Below are 21,775 nucleotides of genomic sequence, written 5' to 3' on the forward strand. Positions count from 1 at the left end.
GGTCCCTCGAGCATCCTTCTGTACCATTTATGAATTAATTTGGATTGTCTCATCTACTGTCAGTTAGATCTGGTTCGGATGGCTACCAAGACTGACCATAACAACACAACAATGAACTAATAAAGACACGCAAGCACTTCAAACTTTTATATAGAATTTTCATCTCTGTACACAAAACATTTTCAGAATGCAGCATAATACAGTTGAAGGGCCTTAGTATAATACGAGGGAGAAATGTTTTAAAAAGAGCTGCTAGAAAATGACATTCTCTAAATGCTGAAGATGGACTAATCATAGTGAACAAAGATGTCATGCTCAGCAAAGTTGTTTTATGTAGCCCAGACTGACCAGCTATCACTTTACCAGTGTCAAGAACAGTCAGCTCAGACATCTTTAGTTCTTAACCATTGCGATTTGACTTTGTCAATAATATTTTGTCTTAAAATATATAGTTTTTCTGTGGAGTAGCATTAGGATCACAAAGCAGGGATCGAATTACACACTGACCTTTGGGCGCGCCCTAAAAATATTGGGCTAAACCAATGTTAATATTTTGAATATATGGGTGTCAATATTAGTTAAGCACCCCTATTATTTGAACCCTGCCACCAAAAACACCAAAAGGACTCTTATCTTCCATTTAATCTAAAGTGCAGACAAAAAATAAGGTCATTGCAATCTGTCTGTAAATTTGGCAAAATCAAGGGTCAACCAGTAAACCTTCAAAATATCTGAATGTTAAAGCAGGTGGAATTATGCAACAACAGCTGTACTACATCCATTTGTGTGTCTAAAGTATTCATACAAGATCTGTGTAGTTGCCGCAATGTTTATACACTGGGAAGCCTAGGAGCTAATTCCTTAGCAACAGCACAAACAGCTATGTGTGTTTAGTATTCTACAAAGCACGCGACTGGCTGAGCGGGGCAACAAACAGAACTCTAGTCATCTTCTGTGATCAAACCGTCACTACAACACATGGTTTATGACTGGGGCCCGGAGTTTTGCCTGAACACTTAAAACTCAGGACTTTGTGTGACTCAGGGATGGGTGTGGTGCCTCTGTAGCCGTGGATACCAACCCTGGTTCTGGAGAGCTAAAGCATGTCCAGGCTTTTGTTCCAGCCCAGCACTAAAACAAACCTGATTTAACTAATGACCTAATCATCAAAGATATTGATCAGTTGAATCAGGTGTGAAAGTGCTAGCCTGGAACAAAAGCCTGCATGCCTTATTGGTCTCCATGACCAGGGTTGTTGACCACTGTTCTGTGGTGGTTGTGGCTGTCATGTGACGTAGGTGATTATGGGGACAGGTGGCCAGGGGTTTTATTTGGAGAGCGTTTAGGCTCTGCCATGTGTCTCTGCTGGCTCTGAGCATGCCTGTGACAAGAAAGAACAACAAATAACAGTTACATTAAAGAATGCATGAAAAATCATCATTAGATCCTTTAAAAAAAAAAGACTAGTCTGTTTTCATAAGAATGTATTTTAGCTGAGCCTTTCCATGGCATTTGACCTCCAGAACTAAGGATACTACAGAGGCCTATTGGTGGTGCTGTTAGTGGTGTTGGTGCGCAAGTGTGTGTGTGTGTGTGTGTGTGTGTGTGTGTGTGTGTGTGTGTGTGTGCATTAATGCATGTATGTGTGTGTGCTTCTATGATCATATTACTGTACAATATGATCTTCACCTGGTCAGGTCCTCTATGTCCACCAGCATGGCGTCCTGCTCCACATGGAGCTCATCTCTCATCAGCAGCAGCTGTACCAGCTCCTCATTCAGGCCTGCAACGTCACCACAACGTTATCTTAACATCCTCATAGCCCCCGGAACAACAGAGTTATGATGGTGGTGATGAAAGGTAGATTGCGTGTGTACCACATGTGGCTGGGGGCACATTAATTGGGGAGGACAGGCTTATAGTAATTGCTGGAACGGAATACATTGAATGCTTTCTATGGGTTTTAATACCAATCCATTTATTCCATTCCATACATTATTATGAGCCGTCCTTCCCTCACCAGCCTCCTGTGGTGTGTACGTACATATTGTGTGTGTAGTGTTTGTGTGCATACGTGCGTGTGTGTACTCACTCTGTATCTGCGAGTGCAGATCGTTGGTGATGACCTGGAGCTGGCCCAGGCTCATGTCCCTCATGTCTCCCCTCCTCAGACTCCTCTTCATCAGACCCTCGCTGATATGGGGCAGGTGCAGCAGCTGCACACAGACAGACATGGGGACAACATTAGAACAACATTAACTAGACAAGCAGGTGAACATTAGGCACAGTCATCTGTATCTAATGTTGAAGAGAGAAATAAGGTAACGTATTTGGGCCTTTGGGGTTAGTTAGGGTGATTACAGTGCTTTCAGAAAGTATTCATGCCCCTCACCTTTTTCCAAATTTTGTTGTGTTAAAAAGTGGGATTAAAATTGATTTAATTGTTATTTTTTTGTCAACAATCTGCACAAAATTCTCTAATGTCAAAATGGAAGAAGAATTCTAACATTTGATTAGATAAGTATTCAGTCAATACATGTCACTGTATATATATATTTTCTGTTGTATTTTTGACTTTATGTTTTGTTTACCCCATATGTAACTCTGTGTTGTTGTTTTTTATCGCACTGCTTTGCTTTATCTTGGCCAGGTCGCAGTTGTAAATGAGAACTTATTCTCAACTGGTTAAATAAAGGTTAAATAAAAAAATAAAAAAATAAATGTTAGAATCAACTTTGGCAGCAATTACAGCTGTGTCTTTCTGGGTAAGTTTAAGAGCTTTGCAAACCTGGATTGCACAATATTTGCAGATTATTCAAATCTTGCCATAGATTTTCGAGCCAATTTAAATCACTACTGTAACTCGGACACTCAGAAACATTCAATGTCATCTTCGTAAGCAACTCCAGTGTATATTTGGCCTTGTGTTTTAGGTTATTGTCCTGCTGAAAGGTGAATTTGTCTCCCAGTGTCTGTTGGAAAGCAGACTGAACCAGGTTTTTTGCTCTATGATTTTGCCTGTGCATAGCTCTATTCCGTTTCTTTTTATCCTAAAAAAAATCCCTAGTCCTTGCCGATGACAAGCATACCCATAACATGATGCAGCCACCACCATGCTTGAAAATATGAAGAGTGGTACTCAGTGATGTGTTGTGTTGGATTTGCCCCAAACATAACACTTTGTATTCAGGATATAAAGTCAATTTCTTTGCAACATTTTTTAAAGTTCTACTTTAGTGCCTTACAGGATGCATGTTTTTGAATATTTTTTATTCAGTACAGGTTTCCTTCTTTTCACTCTGTCATTTAGGTTAATATTGTGGAGTAACTACAATGTTGTTGATTCATCCTCAGTTTTCTCCTATCACAGCCATTAAACTCTGTAACTGTTTTAAAGTCACCATTGGACTCATGGTGAAATCCCTGAGCGGTTTCCTTCCTCTCTGGTAACTGAGTTAGGAAGGACGCCTGTATCTTTTTAGTGACTGGGTGTATTCATACACCATCCAAAGTGTAATGGATAACTTCACCATGCGCAAAGATATTCAAAGTCAGCCTTTTTTTTATTTACCCATCTACCAATAGGTGCCCTTCTTTGCGAGACATTGGAAAACCTCCTTGGTCTTTATGGTTGAATCTGTGTTTGAAATTCACTGCTCGACTGAGGGACCTTACAGATAATTGTATGTGTAGGGTGTAGAGATGAGGTAGTCATTAGAAACATAATGTTAAACATTATTATTGCACACAGAGTGAGTCCATGCAACTTATTATGTGACTTGTTAAGCACATTTTTACTTGAATACTTACTGACTCAAGACATTTCAGCTTTTCATTTTTAATGAATTTGTAAATAAATAAATGAAAACATAATTCCACTTTGACATTATGGGGTATTGTGTGTAGGCCAGTGAAACAAAATATCAATTTAATCCATTTTAAATGCAGGCTGTAACACAACAAAATGTGGAAAAAGTCAAAGGGTGTGAATACTTTCTGAAGGCATTGTATATGCAAATAACTCAATCCTTTCATTTATCCTGAACTTAGAGCAGTTTCTTTAAACCGGGATGAGTTAAATGCCAGTATCCCACCATTGTTTGTTTGGGCACTGACACACATATCAACAGTTCAGTAGAACTCCAGTCAGGGGGGAATTCACTTGGCCTGACACACAATGACTGTATGGTCGTATTCACAACTCATTCACCACAATCTCTGGGGCAGGGAAAATATAGAAATTACACTACATCTACGTAGCCACCAATTTCTCAGAAGTGCTAAAGCTGTTCCAAAAAAGCACTAAGTCGACTAACCTATGTCAATACTGTAGACGTGTACCTGAGGCTATGGATTAGACCGCTACACCACCCTAGATCACTAACCAGAAGAATTCTATATTAAATGTGTTATTCCGACAGCACCATGGCCTCAAGTGTCCTCTCTCTTCAGCCAAGTCAACTTATCAGAAATGAAAGGTCTACAACACACACACTGACCAGGTCGGCGACAGGCGAGCGACGGTGGAGCTGGATCTGTCTCTCCACCTCTACCTGCATGCGGGCCATGGGGCGAGCCAACGCCAGTGCCACCCGGGCCTCCTCTTGGAGCCGCCGCTGCACCCGCCAGAAGCCACAGTCCTCCAGGGGGTCCGAGTCATCCTCTCCCGTGTCCCGGTCCGACAGGGACGAACTCTGCTTGCTCTGGATGGACACACACACCACAGTAAGTACACACACACATGCTAGTTATACAGAATCATAGACAGTAATGTAAATACATGCATACTTCAGAGTCATCAAACACATTGGTGTGTGTGCTCACACACACATTCCACAGTCAATTAGATTATTTTGCTCCTGTTGAGTCAGGTTCCAATGTATCAGTTGTGTGAATGAATGTGGAGAGCACACACCACATACACACATCTACATCTTTAGCGTGTACCACGGGTGAAAGCGGCGTGTCCAGGCTGGTCTCTGTCCTGCTGTCCTCTGCATCGCTGTCCTTGTCACTGTTGCTGTCATTCACAAAACACACCTGCAGGTTCACACCGTTTTGAGGCCTGACAGTGACACAGAGAGAGAGAGAGAGAGAGAGAGAGAGGGACGGAGAGAGAGAGAGAGAGAGAGAGAGAGAGAGAGAGAGAGAGAGAGAGAAGGAGAGGGTGAAATAAGGAGAGGGAGAGATAGGGAGAACAATCAAATCACAGCCTGAAAAAAAGGGGAGCAGGAGGGAAAGGCAGATAACCCTACCCCTGATCCATACAAATCCTACCCCTGATCCATATAGCCCTACCCCTGATCCATACAACTCCTACCCCTGATCCATACAACTCCTACCCCTGATCCATATAACCCTACCCCTGATCCATATAACTCCTACCCCTGATCCATACAACTCCTACCCCTGATCCATATAACTCCTACCCCTGATCCATATAACTCCTACCCCTGATCCATACAACTCCTACCCCTGATCCATATAACTCCTAACCCTGATCCATATAACACCTACCCCTGATCCATATAACCCCTACCCCTGATCCATATAACTCCTACCCCTGATCCATATAACACCTACCCCTGATCCATATAACTCCTACCCCTGATCCATATAACCCTACCCCTGATCCATATAACCCTACCCCTGATCCATATAACACCTACCCCTGATCCATATAACCCTACCCCTGATCCATATAACCCTACCCCTGATCCATATAACACCTACCCCTGATCCATACAACTCCTACCCCTGATCCATATAACCCTACCCCTGATCCATATAACCCTACCCCTGATCTATATAATCCTACCCCTGATCCATATAACCCTACCCCTGATCCATATAACCCTACCCCTGATCCATATAACCCTACCCCTGATCCATATAACACCTACCCCTGATCCATATAACCCTACCCCTGATCCATATAACCCTACCCCTGATCCATATAACACCTACCCCTGATCCATACAACTCCTACCCCTGATCCATATAACCCTACCCCTGATCCATATAACCCTACCCCTGATCTATATAATCCTACCCCTGATCCATATAACCCTACCCCTGATCCATATAACCATACCCCTGATCCATATAACCCTACCCCTGATCCATATAACCCTACCCCTGATCCATATAACACCTACCTCTACCCTGATCCATATAACACCTACCCCTGATCCATATAACTCCTGCCACCCCTGATCCATATAACACCTACCCCTGATCCATATAACGCCTACCCCTGATCCATATAAAGCCTACCCCTGATCCATATAACTCCTACCCCTGATCCATATAACACCTACCCCTGATCCATATAACTCCTACCCCTGATCCATAGAACACCTACCCCTGATCCATAGAACACTTACCCTGATCCATATAACTTCTACCCCTGATCCATATAACTCCTACCCTTATCCATTTAACTCCTACCCCTGATCCATATAACTCCTACCCCTGATCCATATAACTCCTACCCCTGATCCATATAACTCCTACCCCTGATCCATATAACTTCTACCCCTGATCCATATAACTCCTACCCCTGATCTATATAACGCCTACCCCTGATCCATATAACTCCTACCCTTATCCATTTAACACCTACCCCTGATCCATATAACTCCTACCCCTGATCCATATAAGACCTACCCCTGATCCATATAACTCCTACCCCTGATCCATATAAACCCTACCCCTGATCCATATAACGCCTACCCCTGATCCATAGAATACCTACCCCTACCCTGATCCATATAACTTCTACCCCAGATCCATATAACTCCTACCACCCCTGATCCATATAACGCCTACCCCTGATCCATATAACTCCTACCCTTTCCATATAATCCTACCCCGGATCCATATAACCCTACCCCTGATCCATATAACTCCTACCCCTGATCCATATAACCGTTCCCCTGATCCATATAACACCTACCCAATCCATATAACTCCTACCCCTGATCCATATAACTCCTACCCCTGATCCATATAACACCTACCCCTGATCCATATAACTCCTACCTCTGATCCATATATATTCCTACCCCTGATCCATATAACTTCTACCACTGATCCATATAACACCTACCCCTGATCCATATAACTCCTACCCCTAATCCATATAAGTCCTACCCCTGATCCATATAACTCCTACCACTGATCCATATAACTCCTATCCCTGATCCATATAACTCCTACCCCTAATCCATATAACTCCTACCCCTGGCCCATATAACCCCTTCAAATCCTGGCTGCATTTCATTAACTCTCCTTTGCTGATCTGAGATCTGACTTTCAAAAAACATGAAAGGTGGAGCTATTGCTTTTACACCAGTCACCCAGTCATAGAGGTGGCAGGTAGCCTAGCTGTTAAGAGCATTGGGCCAGTAACCGAAAGGTCGCTGGTTCAAATCCCTGAGCCAGAAAGGTGGAAAAATCTGCCGTTCTGTTATTCAGCAAGGCAGTTAACCCCCGACGACAACAGTTCCCCGGGCGCCGATGACATAGCCTTCAATTAAGGCAGCGACCCCGCACCTCACGGATTCAGAGGGGTTGGGTTAAATGCGGAAGACACATTTTGGTTGAATGCATTCAGTTGTGCAGCTGACTAGGTATCCCCTTCCCCTTCCCTTCCCTCAGATCCACACAGGGGAGTGAATGAGGGCAGAAGGGATTGTGTGCAACCTGGACTCAGGGGTTGATGTAACATAGTAAACGTGAATTGTTCTCCCTCCATTTAGTATGATATGTTACGTTTCGTATGGTATGTATTAATTTGTGGACGTCCATCATCCGTTTCGTATGATATGTTACGAATTCCAATTTATATGATATGTTACGAATTCCAATTTGTTGTTGCTAACAATAGCTAGGTGGCTAACATTAGCTAGACTAGGGGTTAGGGTTAGGGGTTAAGGTTAGGGTTAGGAGTTAGGTTAAAGGGTTAAGGTTAGTGTTTGGGGAAGGGTTAGCTAACATGCTAAATATTTCCAAAGTAGCTAACAAAGTAGTAAGTAGTAAGTCGCTAATTAGCTAAAATGCTAAAGTTGTCCATGATAAGATTTGAACACGCAACCTTTGGGTTGCTAGAAGTTCGCTGTATTTACCTTCTGTCTTATGTAACCATACCAACTTCAACGTATCATACTAATTTGAGTGTCCCGGATTTTCGGGACATTTTCGGTTACCTTGGGCATTGTGCGGTTTCATTTAGTAACATCATATGTCGTCACTGTTATAACAGCTTTGCATCAACCCAGCTCAATAAGGCTTTTCCTTAATAGGGAAAACAAGCAACAACAAAAAGTTAAATGAAACAACCAGATCCATAACATGACATAATAATTGGAACCATTGAAATCTCTCAGCCACAGTGATGACGAGTCAAACAGACTCTCAGTCACGTTCAGTAAGCAAGACTTTTCAGTCATCATAATAGTTCATACATCATTCATTCAAGGAGCTCTCACTAAACAAGATGTGAGAATTTGGTTGAAACCTAGACTTCCTTCTTCAAAGTTGGAATAGGAACCGCACCCAACCCCCAAACGCCTGTTAGCATTGGAATTTCCACCTTACAATGTACCGGTAGGTACACTTTGACCTCCACTAAGGGTCATGTGACTAGAGAACATTCAATAGGAGCAGTGGACAGAAAGAGGCAACACTTCTTTATTTCCAGTAGCTGGACCACAGACAGATGAGCACTTCCCTAAACTGGACTGAAAGGGGGTGGTCCCTTTTATTTAGGATAAACACCAACCTCTTTTCCAGGAAAAGGTGTAGGTGTAGGTACTCAAGTTCACTCGTCAGAGAGACTTGCCATTTCTGAAGGCTTGGCGTAACCTTGTGCGTCTATACTCATACACCTACAGTGTGTGGGTGTAGTATGCTTTGGGTTTGTGGGTTCAGTGGTTACGTGTGAATGCACAGTATTTTAGCATGTGACATTTGTGTCATTTGAAGTGACATTGTGCAGTTGTTTTTGTGTGTTTGCGCTATGCTATGAGCTGATGAGTATTTATAAGTCAGTGTGAGAGTATTACATTGATCAGTGTGTACATGTGCTGTATGCTTTTTACATCTGCATGCTTCCCCGTTCAGCCATTTACAGTCAGTGACTCTCGTCTTGCCCTTTAGAATGAAGCCCTTGTGTTACTGTTACTGGGTGAAAGACTGAGAAAACAATGTAGCTTTCCAGGAAGCCACTCTGTCTTTCTCTATACATTTTCTTGTCACCCCCTGTGGGGTTTTCTCTGCTTCAATGCCTAAATGACTCATTTCAGGATAAACTAACGTTGACATTAATATGAATAAAAAAAGACATCTGCTGCTTCCAGACAAAGGGCCAATCCCAAATGTCCCCCTATCCCCTAGACCAGTGGTTGTGTTTTTGCCCGGAAGTAGCTCGCTAAATGGCTTGATAATTATTATGAACAAAAATATAAATGCAACACGCAACAATTTCAACGATTTTACTGAGTTACAGTTCATATAAGGAAATCAGTCAATTGAAATAAATAAATCATGCCCTAATCTATGGATTTCACATGACTGGGCAGGGACACAGCCATGGGTGGGCCTGGGAGGGCATAGGCCCACCCACTTGGGAGCCAGGCCCAGCCAATCAGAATGAGTTTTTCCCCACAAAAGGGCTTTATTACAGACATAAATACTCCTCAGTTTCATCAGCTGTCCGGGTGGCTGGTCTCAGACGATCCCGCAGGGGAAGAAGCCGGATGTGGAGGTCCTGGGCTGACGTGGTTACACGTGGTCTGCGGTTGTGAGGCCGGTTGGACGTACTGCCAAATTCTCTAAAATGACATTGAAGGTGGCTTATAGTAGGGAAATGAACATCAAATTCTCTGGCAACAGCTCTGTTGGACATTCCTGCAGTCAGCATGCCAATTGCACGCTCCCTCAAAACTTGAGACATCTGTGGCCTTGTGTTTTGTGACAAAACTGCACATTTAAGAGTGGCCTTTTATTGTCCCCAGCACAAGGTGCACCTGTGTATTTCTCATGCTGTTTAATCAGCTTCTTGATATGCCACACCTGTCAGGTGGAAGGATTACCTTGGCAAAGGAGAAATGCTCAGGGATGTAAACACATTTGTGCTAAACATTTTAGAGAAATATGCGTTTTGTGCGTATGGAAACGTTCTGTGATATTTTATTTCAGCTCATGTTGCGTTTATATTTTGGTTTTCAGTATACTGTACACCAGAGAGCATAATTTAGCCACAGAGGATCAATAGTTTAAGACACTTTATGTTTGGGTTACCTTATATTTTGGCAGATACCAGTACGTGCTTGTGATAAAACTTAATCCACTATTATTTTTTATAAAAGGGTGTTGCGCGACCACGAGCTGCCAGAACAGCTTCAATGCACCTTGGCATAGATCAGAGGAAAATGCACCCCATACCATAACATATATGTACTTTGTATCCTTTGTTTACTCAAGTGTTTCCTTTATTTTGCAGTTACCAGTATGCCTACAGTTGGGAAGGCGGCAATTTGGGCAGTATGTGAGCCAAATATAGGCTACAGCTTGTTGCCTTGTAATCCATAGAAGGGTTTTGTAACCCTTGCAATTTGACTGTTAAACTCATGGGTACACTAGCAATGTATGCCAGTCCTGACTTGAATGGGAATTGCCATCTATGGATTCTATTTCTATGGTTGGTTGCAGCTGTCTGCTACTGTAGCCTATGATATATATACTGTATATACAGTATATTGCCTCCTAATATTGTACAATCTGTGTGTTGCTTCATTGGCCTGGGCTATTGTTTGTTTTATTTCAAGACCAGATTGATCTCAGTTTGTCAATAATCAGGTTTCCATCCAACCTTTTTATGAGAGTAAAGTGCATGTCGGATAAGAAATGTCATGACAGGCCTGATTGATTTTTGGTAAACTTTCCAAATGTCGACAAAACAAAATCCGCTAGACAAGGTGGGATCTTTTTGTGTCGGTAAAATGAATTATGCAAGAAATGTCAGTGGAAACATGCGCAAATATTGATATAATAACCATCTCGAAGTAAACTTGGAGTCACGGGATGACATGTTGTGTGGTCCTCCCACTACCACTCCTCAGGAAAGCATGCAATTTATTAGGCTACAGATTAAATAAATTATGATGAACTTCACAGGGTGGTGAAAGGGCACGGTGATGAGCTTGATGCTCTTTTCCAATAAATATCGAGGGTCTTATTCTGGTGACATGATCATCGATGCTTGGCTCGCTCATACCCGCAGGGAGATGTTTGTGGGTGGGGGTGCTGCGGGGGGTGGGGGTGCTGCGGGCGGTGGGGGTGCTGCGGGGGTGGGGTCGCCCCTACTTCCAGCGGCTATGATCTTGCTCTTTAGTCCATAATAGTCTCATCATGTATGCATTCTATACATGCTGTTTGTGAGAAAACCATCAGTAGAGTTGAAAATGTGATGGAAAGCCATTTAACTTAGGAATTTAACTGCAAAAGTTATTTTTATGTGCACTATGTCATCATGCAAAGTCTTATCTGCAACAAGTCAATTTGATGGAAACAGATCTCAGGTGGGAAAATGCGCATACTGTTATGCGGATTTTAGAATATTTGCATGAAAATCTGTTGCCAATTGGATTGAAACCTAGCTAGTGTCTTAGTAGCGACTCATTTCTGTCATTTGTGTGATATTAAAAAAGATTCAGCTAATGTCTTCATGTAAATGACGTAGAATTGCATGAAAAGCGTTTTTAAAAGGCAGATTTATATTTGACCCTGCGAAAAAATCCCCATGTGTGGAAATCCTAAGACTTCCTCTACTCAACTGTAGCTTATGTCACATGGCAAAAGTTATTACGGTGTATTATAAAGGGCCTTTTTCTTCAACAGTCAATGTACCACGCATCTTGGTGCATGGATTTGTTTACAGAAAATGATGGTGTGCCTGGAAGGGGGAGGTGATTCGGTGGGGTGGGGATTTGAGGGGGTCTATAAAAAAAAGCCCCGGGGGCCTATGATTTCTTAATCCGGCCCTGTATGTGATAGCTTATTTTACACAGAAGATGTAGCTAAGCTAATTAATCTCTATTTAACAAAATTAATCTGCAATTCTGGAGCCCTTTTTTTACACTAAAAGTATAGAATAAAAGACATGCCAATCACTAGTTTAGGTATTGCAAAACAAAATATTTTTTTCATGCATTCCTGCAAATCTAAGTCTGGAGCCCTCCTATACGTTTTTTTAAAATATGGATAACATGAGTTCATGGGAGGCCAACGTTGAAAGTACCATGATCCCACGGCTAGCGGGAGCTCTGTAAATTCTCCAAAGGTGAGAATATTGTGTAGCCTATCCATAGACCAAAGAGCTGAACAGATACACACATTTTGGATTTGCAGGAGGGGGAATTGCATTAAATCAAATTATTAATTTCCAATGCGCTAGTGGTTTATATTTGAGTACTCTCTACAAAGATGGTGGATAAATCAGAGTTTACTCAGGCCGTTTACAATCTTTAAAAATGGTCCAAGTTCCTGTCTGTGTAAGTGGGCGTTGCCTCTCTTGCGTGAGCATGCTTTTTTCCTGTGAGCATGCTTTTCCCCCGTGAGCATGCTTTTTTTCACGTGAGCATGCTTTTCCCCGTGAGCATGCTCTTTCTGTGTGAGCTCACGGTTCCTCCATAATATCTGGCATGCTCACGCGAGAGATGGAACAGCTGGCTCTGGTCTACTTAGGGATGGATCGGAATTTACAGCATGGTTACCTGGAGGAAAATAGGGGCGCTTTTTACATTTCAGTCAAGGGGAGGGTTTAGTATTTAGTATTTGTAATTGATGAAATTTCAATATTTTTCAGTGTTTTAGAATTAGTTGCTTATTAGCCTATATATATCGATGTGTGCCAGATGCCGCCCCTCATCTCTGATTCTCTGCTGAGCGTGCAATATCAAGTGCGCCTATAGGCTATTTAGTGTGGTCTCAATCAATTACCCATACCCTATACGCTACAAGCTATGAAGTGCATGCTCAGAGAAGCACAGAGAAAAGTTGTATTTCTAAGATAGCTGCTGGAATGGTTTAAATAAAACTAGGCTGCTTTACACACGGCAATGGACATTCCAACCCTAACGTCAATTTTGATAGCTTGCTACTACTATAATTGATTTGATTAAAAACAATATGTTTTTTGCCCAATATGTATTTATCAGAGTTATTCTCCTCTCAATAAGCCAGATTTGAGTAACTTACATTGTGGTGCTGAAACTTGAAGCTGCAGCCGCGGCACAATCAATCGGAAATGGACAGCTCATGGTGCTGAAAGTAGGCAAATTCAAGTAGGCATTATTCATTTAAACAGTCTTGATTTTAGTAAGTAAAGTCAAACAACAAGAGGGCTGTCACGGATCCCCCCGGTACTGCTGCTCATTTCGTTCACCAGCTCCGGAGGTCTACGTCACCGGCCTTCTAGGCGTCACTGATCTGGTTCATTACCACCAACCACGGACTGTCTTGTCTCATTACGCACACCTGGTTCCCATTCCCCCTGATTAGTAGGTGTATATACTGTATGTGCCCTCTGTTCCCCATTGTCCTTGTCGATTATTGTCCCATGTCCGTTGGTCTCGTGAGTACATTGTATTACAGTTTACATGCCGAGTAATTGTGCACTTGTTATTACGGGTCTCGTCCTGTGTATTATTTAGAGGAATACACATTTTCACCTCGCTCCATTGTTTGGGTTACATCCCTGAGTTTTGGGCTTCGTCCCCATCATGTTCCATGACATACCTTATGTTGGGTAGAGTAATAAAAAACTCTATTACGTATTCCTGCGCTTGTCTTCTATCAGTATACAACGTGACAGAATAATCAACCCATAAAAATGGAGACAGCGGGAAAGGCTGAGCTGGCGACCATCGTAGAGACAGTCCAGCATCACGAGGACTCTCTCCAGACTCGGCAGCACCATGGACAGCGTGCTGGCAACCATCCTGTCTCCGGGAGAGACAGGGTTGTCTCCGGGAGAGACAGGGTTGCCACAGTCATCTCAGCACTGACCGGACGGGCCCTGGACTGGGGTGCCGCGGTCTGGGAAACGGGCGGACCCGAGGTCGAGTCCTACGAGCGCTTCACCCTCCTCTTCCGCCCGGTGTTTGATCATCCTGTGGAGGCCCGAGAGGGGGGTGAGCGTCTACTCCGAATACACCAGGGATCTAAGACTGCCTCGGAGTTCGCCCTGGAGTTCTGGACCATCGCGGCCTCCACCGGATGGAACGAGTTGGCTCTGGTCACCGTTTTCTGCAGCAGACTGCAGGAGGAGGTACAGATGGAGTTAGCCTGCCGTGATGACAACCTGTCACTCGACCAGCTCATCAGCATGGCGATCCGGTTGGACAACCTCCTGCGGTCACAACGAAGACCTGCGCGGAATCCGGAGCCCATGGCTACACCTGCTCCGTGGCCAGAGCCGATGGAGGTGGGCTCTGCACGTTTGCCCGAGGCAGAGCGTAGGAGAAGGAGGAATCTGGGCCTCTGCTCCTATTGTGGAGAAAGGGGTAATTTCTCCCCGACCTGCCCTCTATCCACTAATAGGTGAGGAGGTGACAAGCCAGGGAATTCCCCTGCTCCAACCCAGGGAGGATGCAAGATCTCCTCTCCTTTTCTGTCAACTCAACCAGTGTGTTTTTCCATTAAATTCCCTGAATACCCTAGCCCCTCACTCCCGTTAGCTCTGATTGATTCCGGAGCTGCCGGGAATCTTTTAGATAGCGCACTGGCCACTACATTACGCATTCCTTTGGTTCCCCTACAGTCACCCATTTCGGTTTGAGTTCTGGATAATCGTCCAATAGGGACAGGGCTCATACATCACATCACTGTTCCTGTTTCTCTGCTGACCCAGGACACTCATTTAGAACAGATCACCTTTTTGATTATAGGCACCCCCACGCACCCCGTTGTTTCAGGTCTCCCCTGGTTGAGTTGGCATAACCCTGTTATTTCCTGGTCTGAGAGGAGACTGCTGGGTTGGTCGCAGGAGTGTCAGGGGAGGTGTCTCGCGGTGTCTGTCAACACTACTATGGTGGAAAGTCCGGACCACGCCACTCAAGTGGATTTACAGGAGGAATACCAGGATCTGGACTGGGTTTTCTCTAAGACCCAGGCTACACGCCTACCTCCCCACCACAACCTGGAGTTCATCAGGGCAGCGACGAGGCTAAACCCGAGACAGGCCAGGTGGGCTCTATTCTTCGCCAGGATCCAATTCACGCTTTCCTATAGACCAGGCTCGAAGAACGTGAAGCCGAACGCCCTGTCTCGCCACTATGACGCAGAGGAGAGGCAGGAAGAGGAGAACCCCATCATCCCTCCGTTCCGTATCATTGCGCCAGTGGTGTGGGACGTGGACGCCGACATATGGCAGGGACTGCGTACGGAACCCGTACCTGCACAGTGCCCGGAGAACCGTGCCTACTTGCCCACGGGTGTGCGGGACCTCCTCCTTTCCTGGGCGCACACAGCGCCTGTGTTGGGTCATCCTGGGATAGGCCGTACCATCGCCTGCCTGACTGAGAAGTACTGGTGGCCCACCTTGGCTAGGGACGTCCGGGTTTACGTCTCTTCTTGGTCCATCTGTGCCCAGTCTGAGACACCCAGACACCTCCCTAATGGAAAGCTCCTTCCCCTGCCGGTTCCACAACGATCCTGGTCTCACCTCTCGGTGGACCTTGTCACTGACCTTCCCCCCCTCCTAGGGGAACACCACCGTTCTCGTCATTGAGAATCTGTGGTATGACTTAAAGATTGCTGTACACCAGCGGAACCCATCCAACTTGAAGGAGCTGGAGCAGTTTTGCCTTGAAGAATGGGCAAAAATCCCAGTGGCTAGATGTACCAAGCTTATAGAGACATATCCCAAGAGACTTGCAGCTGTAATTGCTGCAAAAGGTGGCTCTACAAAGTATTAACTTCGAGGGGGGTAAATAGTTATGCACGCTAAAGTTTTCTGTTTTTTTGTCTTATTTCTAGTTTGTTTCACCCCAAAAAATATTTTGCATCTTCAAAGTGGTAGGCATGTTGTGTAAATCAAACGATACAAACCCCCCAAAAATATGTTTTCATTCCAGGTTGTAAGGCAACAAAATAGGAAAAATGCCATGGAGGGTGAGTACTTTCGCAAGCCACAGTGTATATTTATATATACGTGTTTGTTTTGTGCTTCGTCCCTGTCGTTTTCCATGACGTACCTTATGTTGGGTAGAGTAATACAAAAAAATATTATTATAGTATTCCTGCGTCCGTCTTCTATCAGTATACAACGTGACAAAGGCTTTGTGTTGGAGCCTATTTCTTCCTATTTAAGAAATAAGAGGTCGGCCTACCTGTTTGACAGATGAAATTAGGCTATAGGCTGCTATATCCATAGATGTGTCGGTCAATTCCTCCACCCACCATGCACTCTTTAAATAGCCTACCTCCGTGTCAGTGAAGGGCTGTAAAGTTAAAGAAAATGGTAAAAAGCACAGGCCTACCCCTTAGTTTTGAAGAAAATAAAACAGATCTGATTAGCACTTTAGCCCACAATGCTTTATGTTAGAAACAAGCTGTAAAATACCTGGGAATTATGTGACTCCGATGCATACAGTGGGGGAAAAAAGTATTTAGTCAGCCACCAATTGTGCAAGTTCTCCCACTTAAAAAGATGAGAGAGGCCTGTAATTTTCATCATAGGTACACGTCAACTATGACAGACAAAATGATAATAAAATCATTAAAAATCCTACAATTTGATTTTCTGGATTTTTTTTCCTCAATTTGTCTGTCATAGTTGACGTGTACCTATGATGAAAATTACAGGCCTCTCTCATCTTTTTAAGTGGGAGAACTTGCACAGTTGGTGGCTGACTAAATACGTTTAGTTTCTTTTACATTCAGAGGCTGAGCTACAACCTTCTATAGCCAAGGAGACATAAAATGGACTTTGCTTGGGAAGTAATCTAATTCTGTCTATTCACTTTCTGTACAACAGGCCTAGAGTATGTTTAAACCCAGACAGCTTTTAGGGAAACACTTGTGACCTTCTTTCGTTGGGTTAAGCAATGGAAGAAGAGTAGCCAGCAGTTAAAGCTTACATTTTTTTCCGTCAGTAGGCCTACTCTGTCTGGGGTGGAAAGGTAGGCCTAACTTTTGAAAGTACCATGCTCAGATTCCTAATGACGTCTCAGATTTAATTATTTGCAAACAGGGACAGTTTCGTTGCAAACACGACACACTGATTTGGCATTAGAGAAATATGATCAAATGAACACATAGGCCTATCTCTCTGTCCATTCTTAGCCTGTAATTTCGGTAATTTGTTTGGTATTAAAAAAGATTCAGCTAATATGTAACATGGCATAGAATTGCATGACATTTTTAAAAAGGCTATTTTTTCATGCAATACTTTTACTATAAAGGAAATCTTTCCACCCCTGCTCTTGCCCACGGTGGTCTGCGAACCCACAACCTTCTGGCCCACAGCTCTTTGCGCTATCAAAATTCCTGCGTTGCCATCTAATGCTTGCAGGATGAAGAACAGTTTCTAAAACTGCATATCTAAGGCTCGTCTGTCCAAGAAGTGAGAGGAAACGGTAAGCATGTTCTCTGCTATCCACTTTATGTTTTCATTATTATTTTGGGTATAGGGGAGGGTCATTTGTTTTTGTTTTTAAGCGTTCAGGGAGGGATAATCTATTTTGCTGAAGGGAGGGCCATCCATTTTCTCCATGTAAACCTTATTATAAATAACGTTCACTCCCTTATTGTCCCCTCCCACTCACCAGTGAGATGTCTCGCCCAGGGGAAATAAGTAGACCTGAGTGGGCCCCGCCCCAATCATAAAAAAATAGGGAGTGGGGTGTCTCACTTTCTCTACCGTCTCTGCTCTCTATTCAAGGAGTAGAATGAGGCTCCCCCTAGACGCTGATCAGTTTCTGCCAGAAGGAAAGCTGATCCTAGACCTGTGCCTAGCTCTCTTCCACTAGAAAGTATGTCAAACACTCACTGTGCGCCACAGCATCACACCATCTAGTGGTGGAAAGGGTGCAATACAACTGACTCTATATTTGTAGTACGATGCTATTATCGCATACTGAAACTGCAGCAGCTTCAACTGTCCTGAAACTATGGGCGATCCCTTATTTCATAATACTACAACACACACTAAATTAAACTCAAAATATTTCAACTGGACCTACCTATTTCAGATAAAGAGCACAAGCAAGCAGACAGACGAACACTATCAGGTTAACACATGCATTATCACCATCACACAAACCCACCGGGAGGGTATGCCATTCTTGCTGCAGCTGGTGTAGATTGCTGGCTCCTCGTCGTCATAGAAACTGCCAAAGGCTAGCTTCTGCCTGATGGACTCTCTGTCATTTCTCTGGGCCTGGTGGAGGTGGAGGCATATAGAAGAGATCAATACTCCAATAATACCACAGTACAATACTACAACAACACCACAATAAACCTTGATGATAAAAACAGCCATCAACCCAATGATAAAGATGAAGGATTTTAATGTATTGGCGTTTTTAAGAGGCACAGCAAACTAAGATGATTGGATGACATTAAAATATAGCCTACAACATTAAACTATATAGTAGATGGGCTCATTATAAATCAAATGTGAAAACTATAGTCAGTATAACAACGAATAACGTATACTATTGCTTAAACCAAGGGAATAAGAAGATGTCGAGTTGGGGTATGGTCACACAAGCACACAAAGAGAAGAGATGGGTGGAGGAATGGAGGGAGGAGGAAGAAGAAGGGATGGATGGAGCGTTTTAAACGGAGTCTGACTTAATGCTTGGATGCTAAATCACTGCCGACTCAATGAGTCGTGAAGAGAAGGGAAAGAGCACACCACACACACACACACACAAACACACACACACACACACACACACACACACACACACACACACACACACACACACACACCACAGACACACACACAGATAAACATCCAGTCATCTTGCATTGATTTTCATCTCATCTTTCTTTGTCCTCGCCTTTGATCTCTTTTGTCATCTTAACTCTCCTCTCCTCTTTCTCTCTTTACCTGATCTGTCCCATCTCCCTTGTCTGACCACTGTTTGATCTACCTCTCTCTCTGTTTCTCTGCTTCTCTGTTCTCTCCTTCTCTTCCTATTCTTTCTGTTTGTTCTCTATAGCCACTACATCCTAAATAACATTTTGTCCTGGGCAGGTTGTTTGTGTCATATTGCTTTTAGGTCGACCTACAGATCCTTTCTTCATATAGGCCTGCTCCTGCAACCACATAGATAGAGATCCAATGGAAATGCATCATGCTACAGTAAACATGATTTTCCTCTCCAGATTCTATATTTACAGTCCATGACTGGGCCCACATCCCTCAGGCCCACTCACAGTTTGTGACATTACACACACACGTATGCACACATGTATGTACACACACACACACACACACACAGAGACACACACACACAGTGATTAGATGGTGCTGTGATGTAACGTCATAAATCACAGATGGACGCTCCCATTGTAGAGGGAGCAGCCAACACTCCACCCACTCTAGTCTCCTCACACTGGAGACCCAAGGCAGTTACTGTCCTACTGGGTAGATAGACCATCTACACACAGCCAGGTACTGTCCTACTGGGTAGATAGACCATCTACACACAGCCAGGTACTGTCCTACTGGGTAGATAGACCATCTACACACAGCCAGGTACTGTCCTACTGGGTAGATAGACCATCTACACACAGCCAGGTACTGTCCTACTGGGTAGATAGACCATCTACACCACAGCCAGGTACTGTCCTACTGGGTAGATAGACCATCTACACCACAGCCAGGTACTGTCCTACTGGGTAGATAGACCATCTACACACAGCCAGGTACTGTCCTACTGGGTAGATAGACCATCTACACCACAGCCAGGTACTGTCCTACTGGGTAGATAGACCATCTACACACAGCCAGGTACTGTCCTACTGGGTAGATAGACCATCTACACCACAGCCAGGTACTGTCCTACTGGGTAGATAGACCATCTACACACAGCCAGGTACTGTCCTACTGGGTAGATAGACCATCTACACCACAGCCAGGTACTGTCCTACTGGGTAGATAGACCATCTACACACAGCCAGGTACTGTCCTACTGGGTAGATAGACCATCTACACACAGCCAGGTACTGTCCTACTGGGTAGATAGACCATCTACACACAGCCAGGTACTGTCCTACTGGGTAGATAGACCATCTACACACAGCCAGGTACTGTCCTACTGGGTAGATAGACCATCTACACCACAGCCAGGTACTGTCCTACTGGGTAGATAGACCATCTACACACAGCCAGGTACTGTCCTACTGGGTAGATAGACCATCTACACACAGCCAGGTACTGTCCTACTGGGTAGATAGACCATCTACACCACAGCCAGGCACTGTCCTACTGGGTAGATAGACCATCTACACCACAGCCAGGTACTGTCCTACTGGGTAGATAGACCATCTACACCACAGCCAGGTACTGTCCTACTGGGTAGATAGACCATCTACACACAGCCAGGTACTGTCCTACTGGGTAGATAGACCATCTACACCACAGCCAGGTACTGTCCTACTGGGTAGATAGACCATCTACACACAGCCAGGTACTGTCCTACTGGGTAGATAGACCATCTACACACAGCCAGGTACTGTCCTACTGGGTAGATAGACCATCTACACCACAGCCAGGTACTGTCCTACTGGGTAGATAGACCATCTACACCACAGCCAGGTACTGTCCTACTGGGTAGATAGACCATCTACACACAGCCAGGTACTGTCCTACTGGGTAGATAGACCATCTACACCACAGCCAGGTACTGTCCTACTGGGTAGATAGACCATCTACACACAGCCAGGTACTGTCCTACTGGGTAGATAGACCATCTACACCACAGCCAGGTACTGTCCTACTGGGTAGATAGACCATCTACACACAGCCAGGTACTGTCCTACTGGGTAGATAGACCATCTACACCACAGCCAGGTACTGTCCTACTGGGTAGATAGACCATCTACACACAGCCAGGTACTGTCCTACTGGGTAGATAGACCATCTACACCGCAGCCCATATGAAACATAAACAACCCACACTGTATGATGTTTTAGGTATATGATACTGTATGTCTTATTGAACTGTAAAAATCATGGCATTAACATACACTCAAACAAAGTCTAACGCATTTTACAAAATGTACACACCAAAATGTACACACCACCTCTGCGAAACACTAACACACCTCACACGTACACATACACCTAGCAGCACATACGCAGAAATGCACACCTCCAAAAAACATACACACCAGAAATGTACAGACAGGATCGCAAACCAAAAACTACAGGCTAATATATGTAGTCGGAAATAGACGCACAATCTTGTCAAATATACACACGGACACACCCTTGCGTGATACAATCACACACATACTGTACATAACCCACACATTCACCTAACAAACCTATATGAACCTAACATAGCTATATGAACCTAACATACAGTATTTAAATACATGTAAACACACACCATACCTGGTAAACACGTTTCTCCTGGTGCACCATTCTTCAGCACATTGTACAGGCAGCAGCCCTACCCTTCCATACACTGCAGTGAGCCAGACCCAGGAGACCCACTCATGCAGAAGGGAGGTGGGAGGAAGAGATTAT

The 21,775-nt window shown here is 44.1% G+C and overlaps 1 protein-coding gene across 1 annotated transcript; it reads right to left on the reverse strand.

Moving 5' to 3' along the window:
• Positions 1 to 132: 132 nt before the first annotated feature.
• LOC311147203 (schwannomin-interacting protein 1-like) lies at positions 133 to 21,775 on the reverse strand. Its single transcript, XM_084183841.1, has 7 exons — positions 21,641 to 21,775; positions 18,336 to 18,448; positions 4,948 to 5,065; positions 4,500 to 4,703; positions 2,093 to 2,216; positions 1,690 to 1,783; positions 133 to 1,381 (listed from the first exon to the last, which is right to left on the reverse strand). Exons 1-7 carry the CDS (start codon positions 21,668 to 21,670, stop codon positions 1,303 to 1,305), a joined length of 762 nt encoding a protein of 253 aa, XP_084039967.1. The 5' UTR covers positions 21,671 to 21,775; the 3' UTR covers positions 133 to 1,302.

The sequence above is a fragment of the Coregonus lavaretus genome (genome assembly GCF_964263955.1).
Source record: "Coregonus lavaretus genome assembly, chromosome: 19".
In the NCBI taxonomy this organism is placed as follows: domain Eukaryota; kingdom Metazoa; phylum Chordata; class Actinopteri; order Salmoniformes; family Salmonidae; genus Coregonus; species Coregonus lavaretus.

Coding starts and splice junctions, on each gene's coding strand:
- LOC311147203 (XM_084183841.1), bottom strand. CDS start 21,670: ATGGTGCACCAGGAGAAACGTGTTTACCAG. Junction 18,449..21,640: donor AGGAGAAACGTGTTTACCAG/GTATGGTGTGTG, acceptor CACCTCCACCAG/GCCCAGAGAAATGACAGAGA. Junction 4,704..4,947: donor ACACGCCGCTTTCACCCGTG/GTACACGCTAAA, acceptor GTGTCCATCCAG/AGCAAGCAGAGTTCGTCCCT.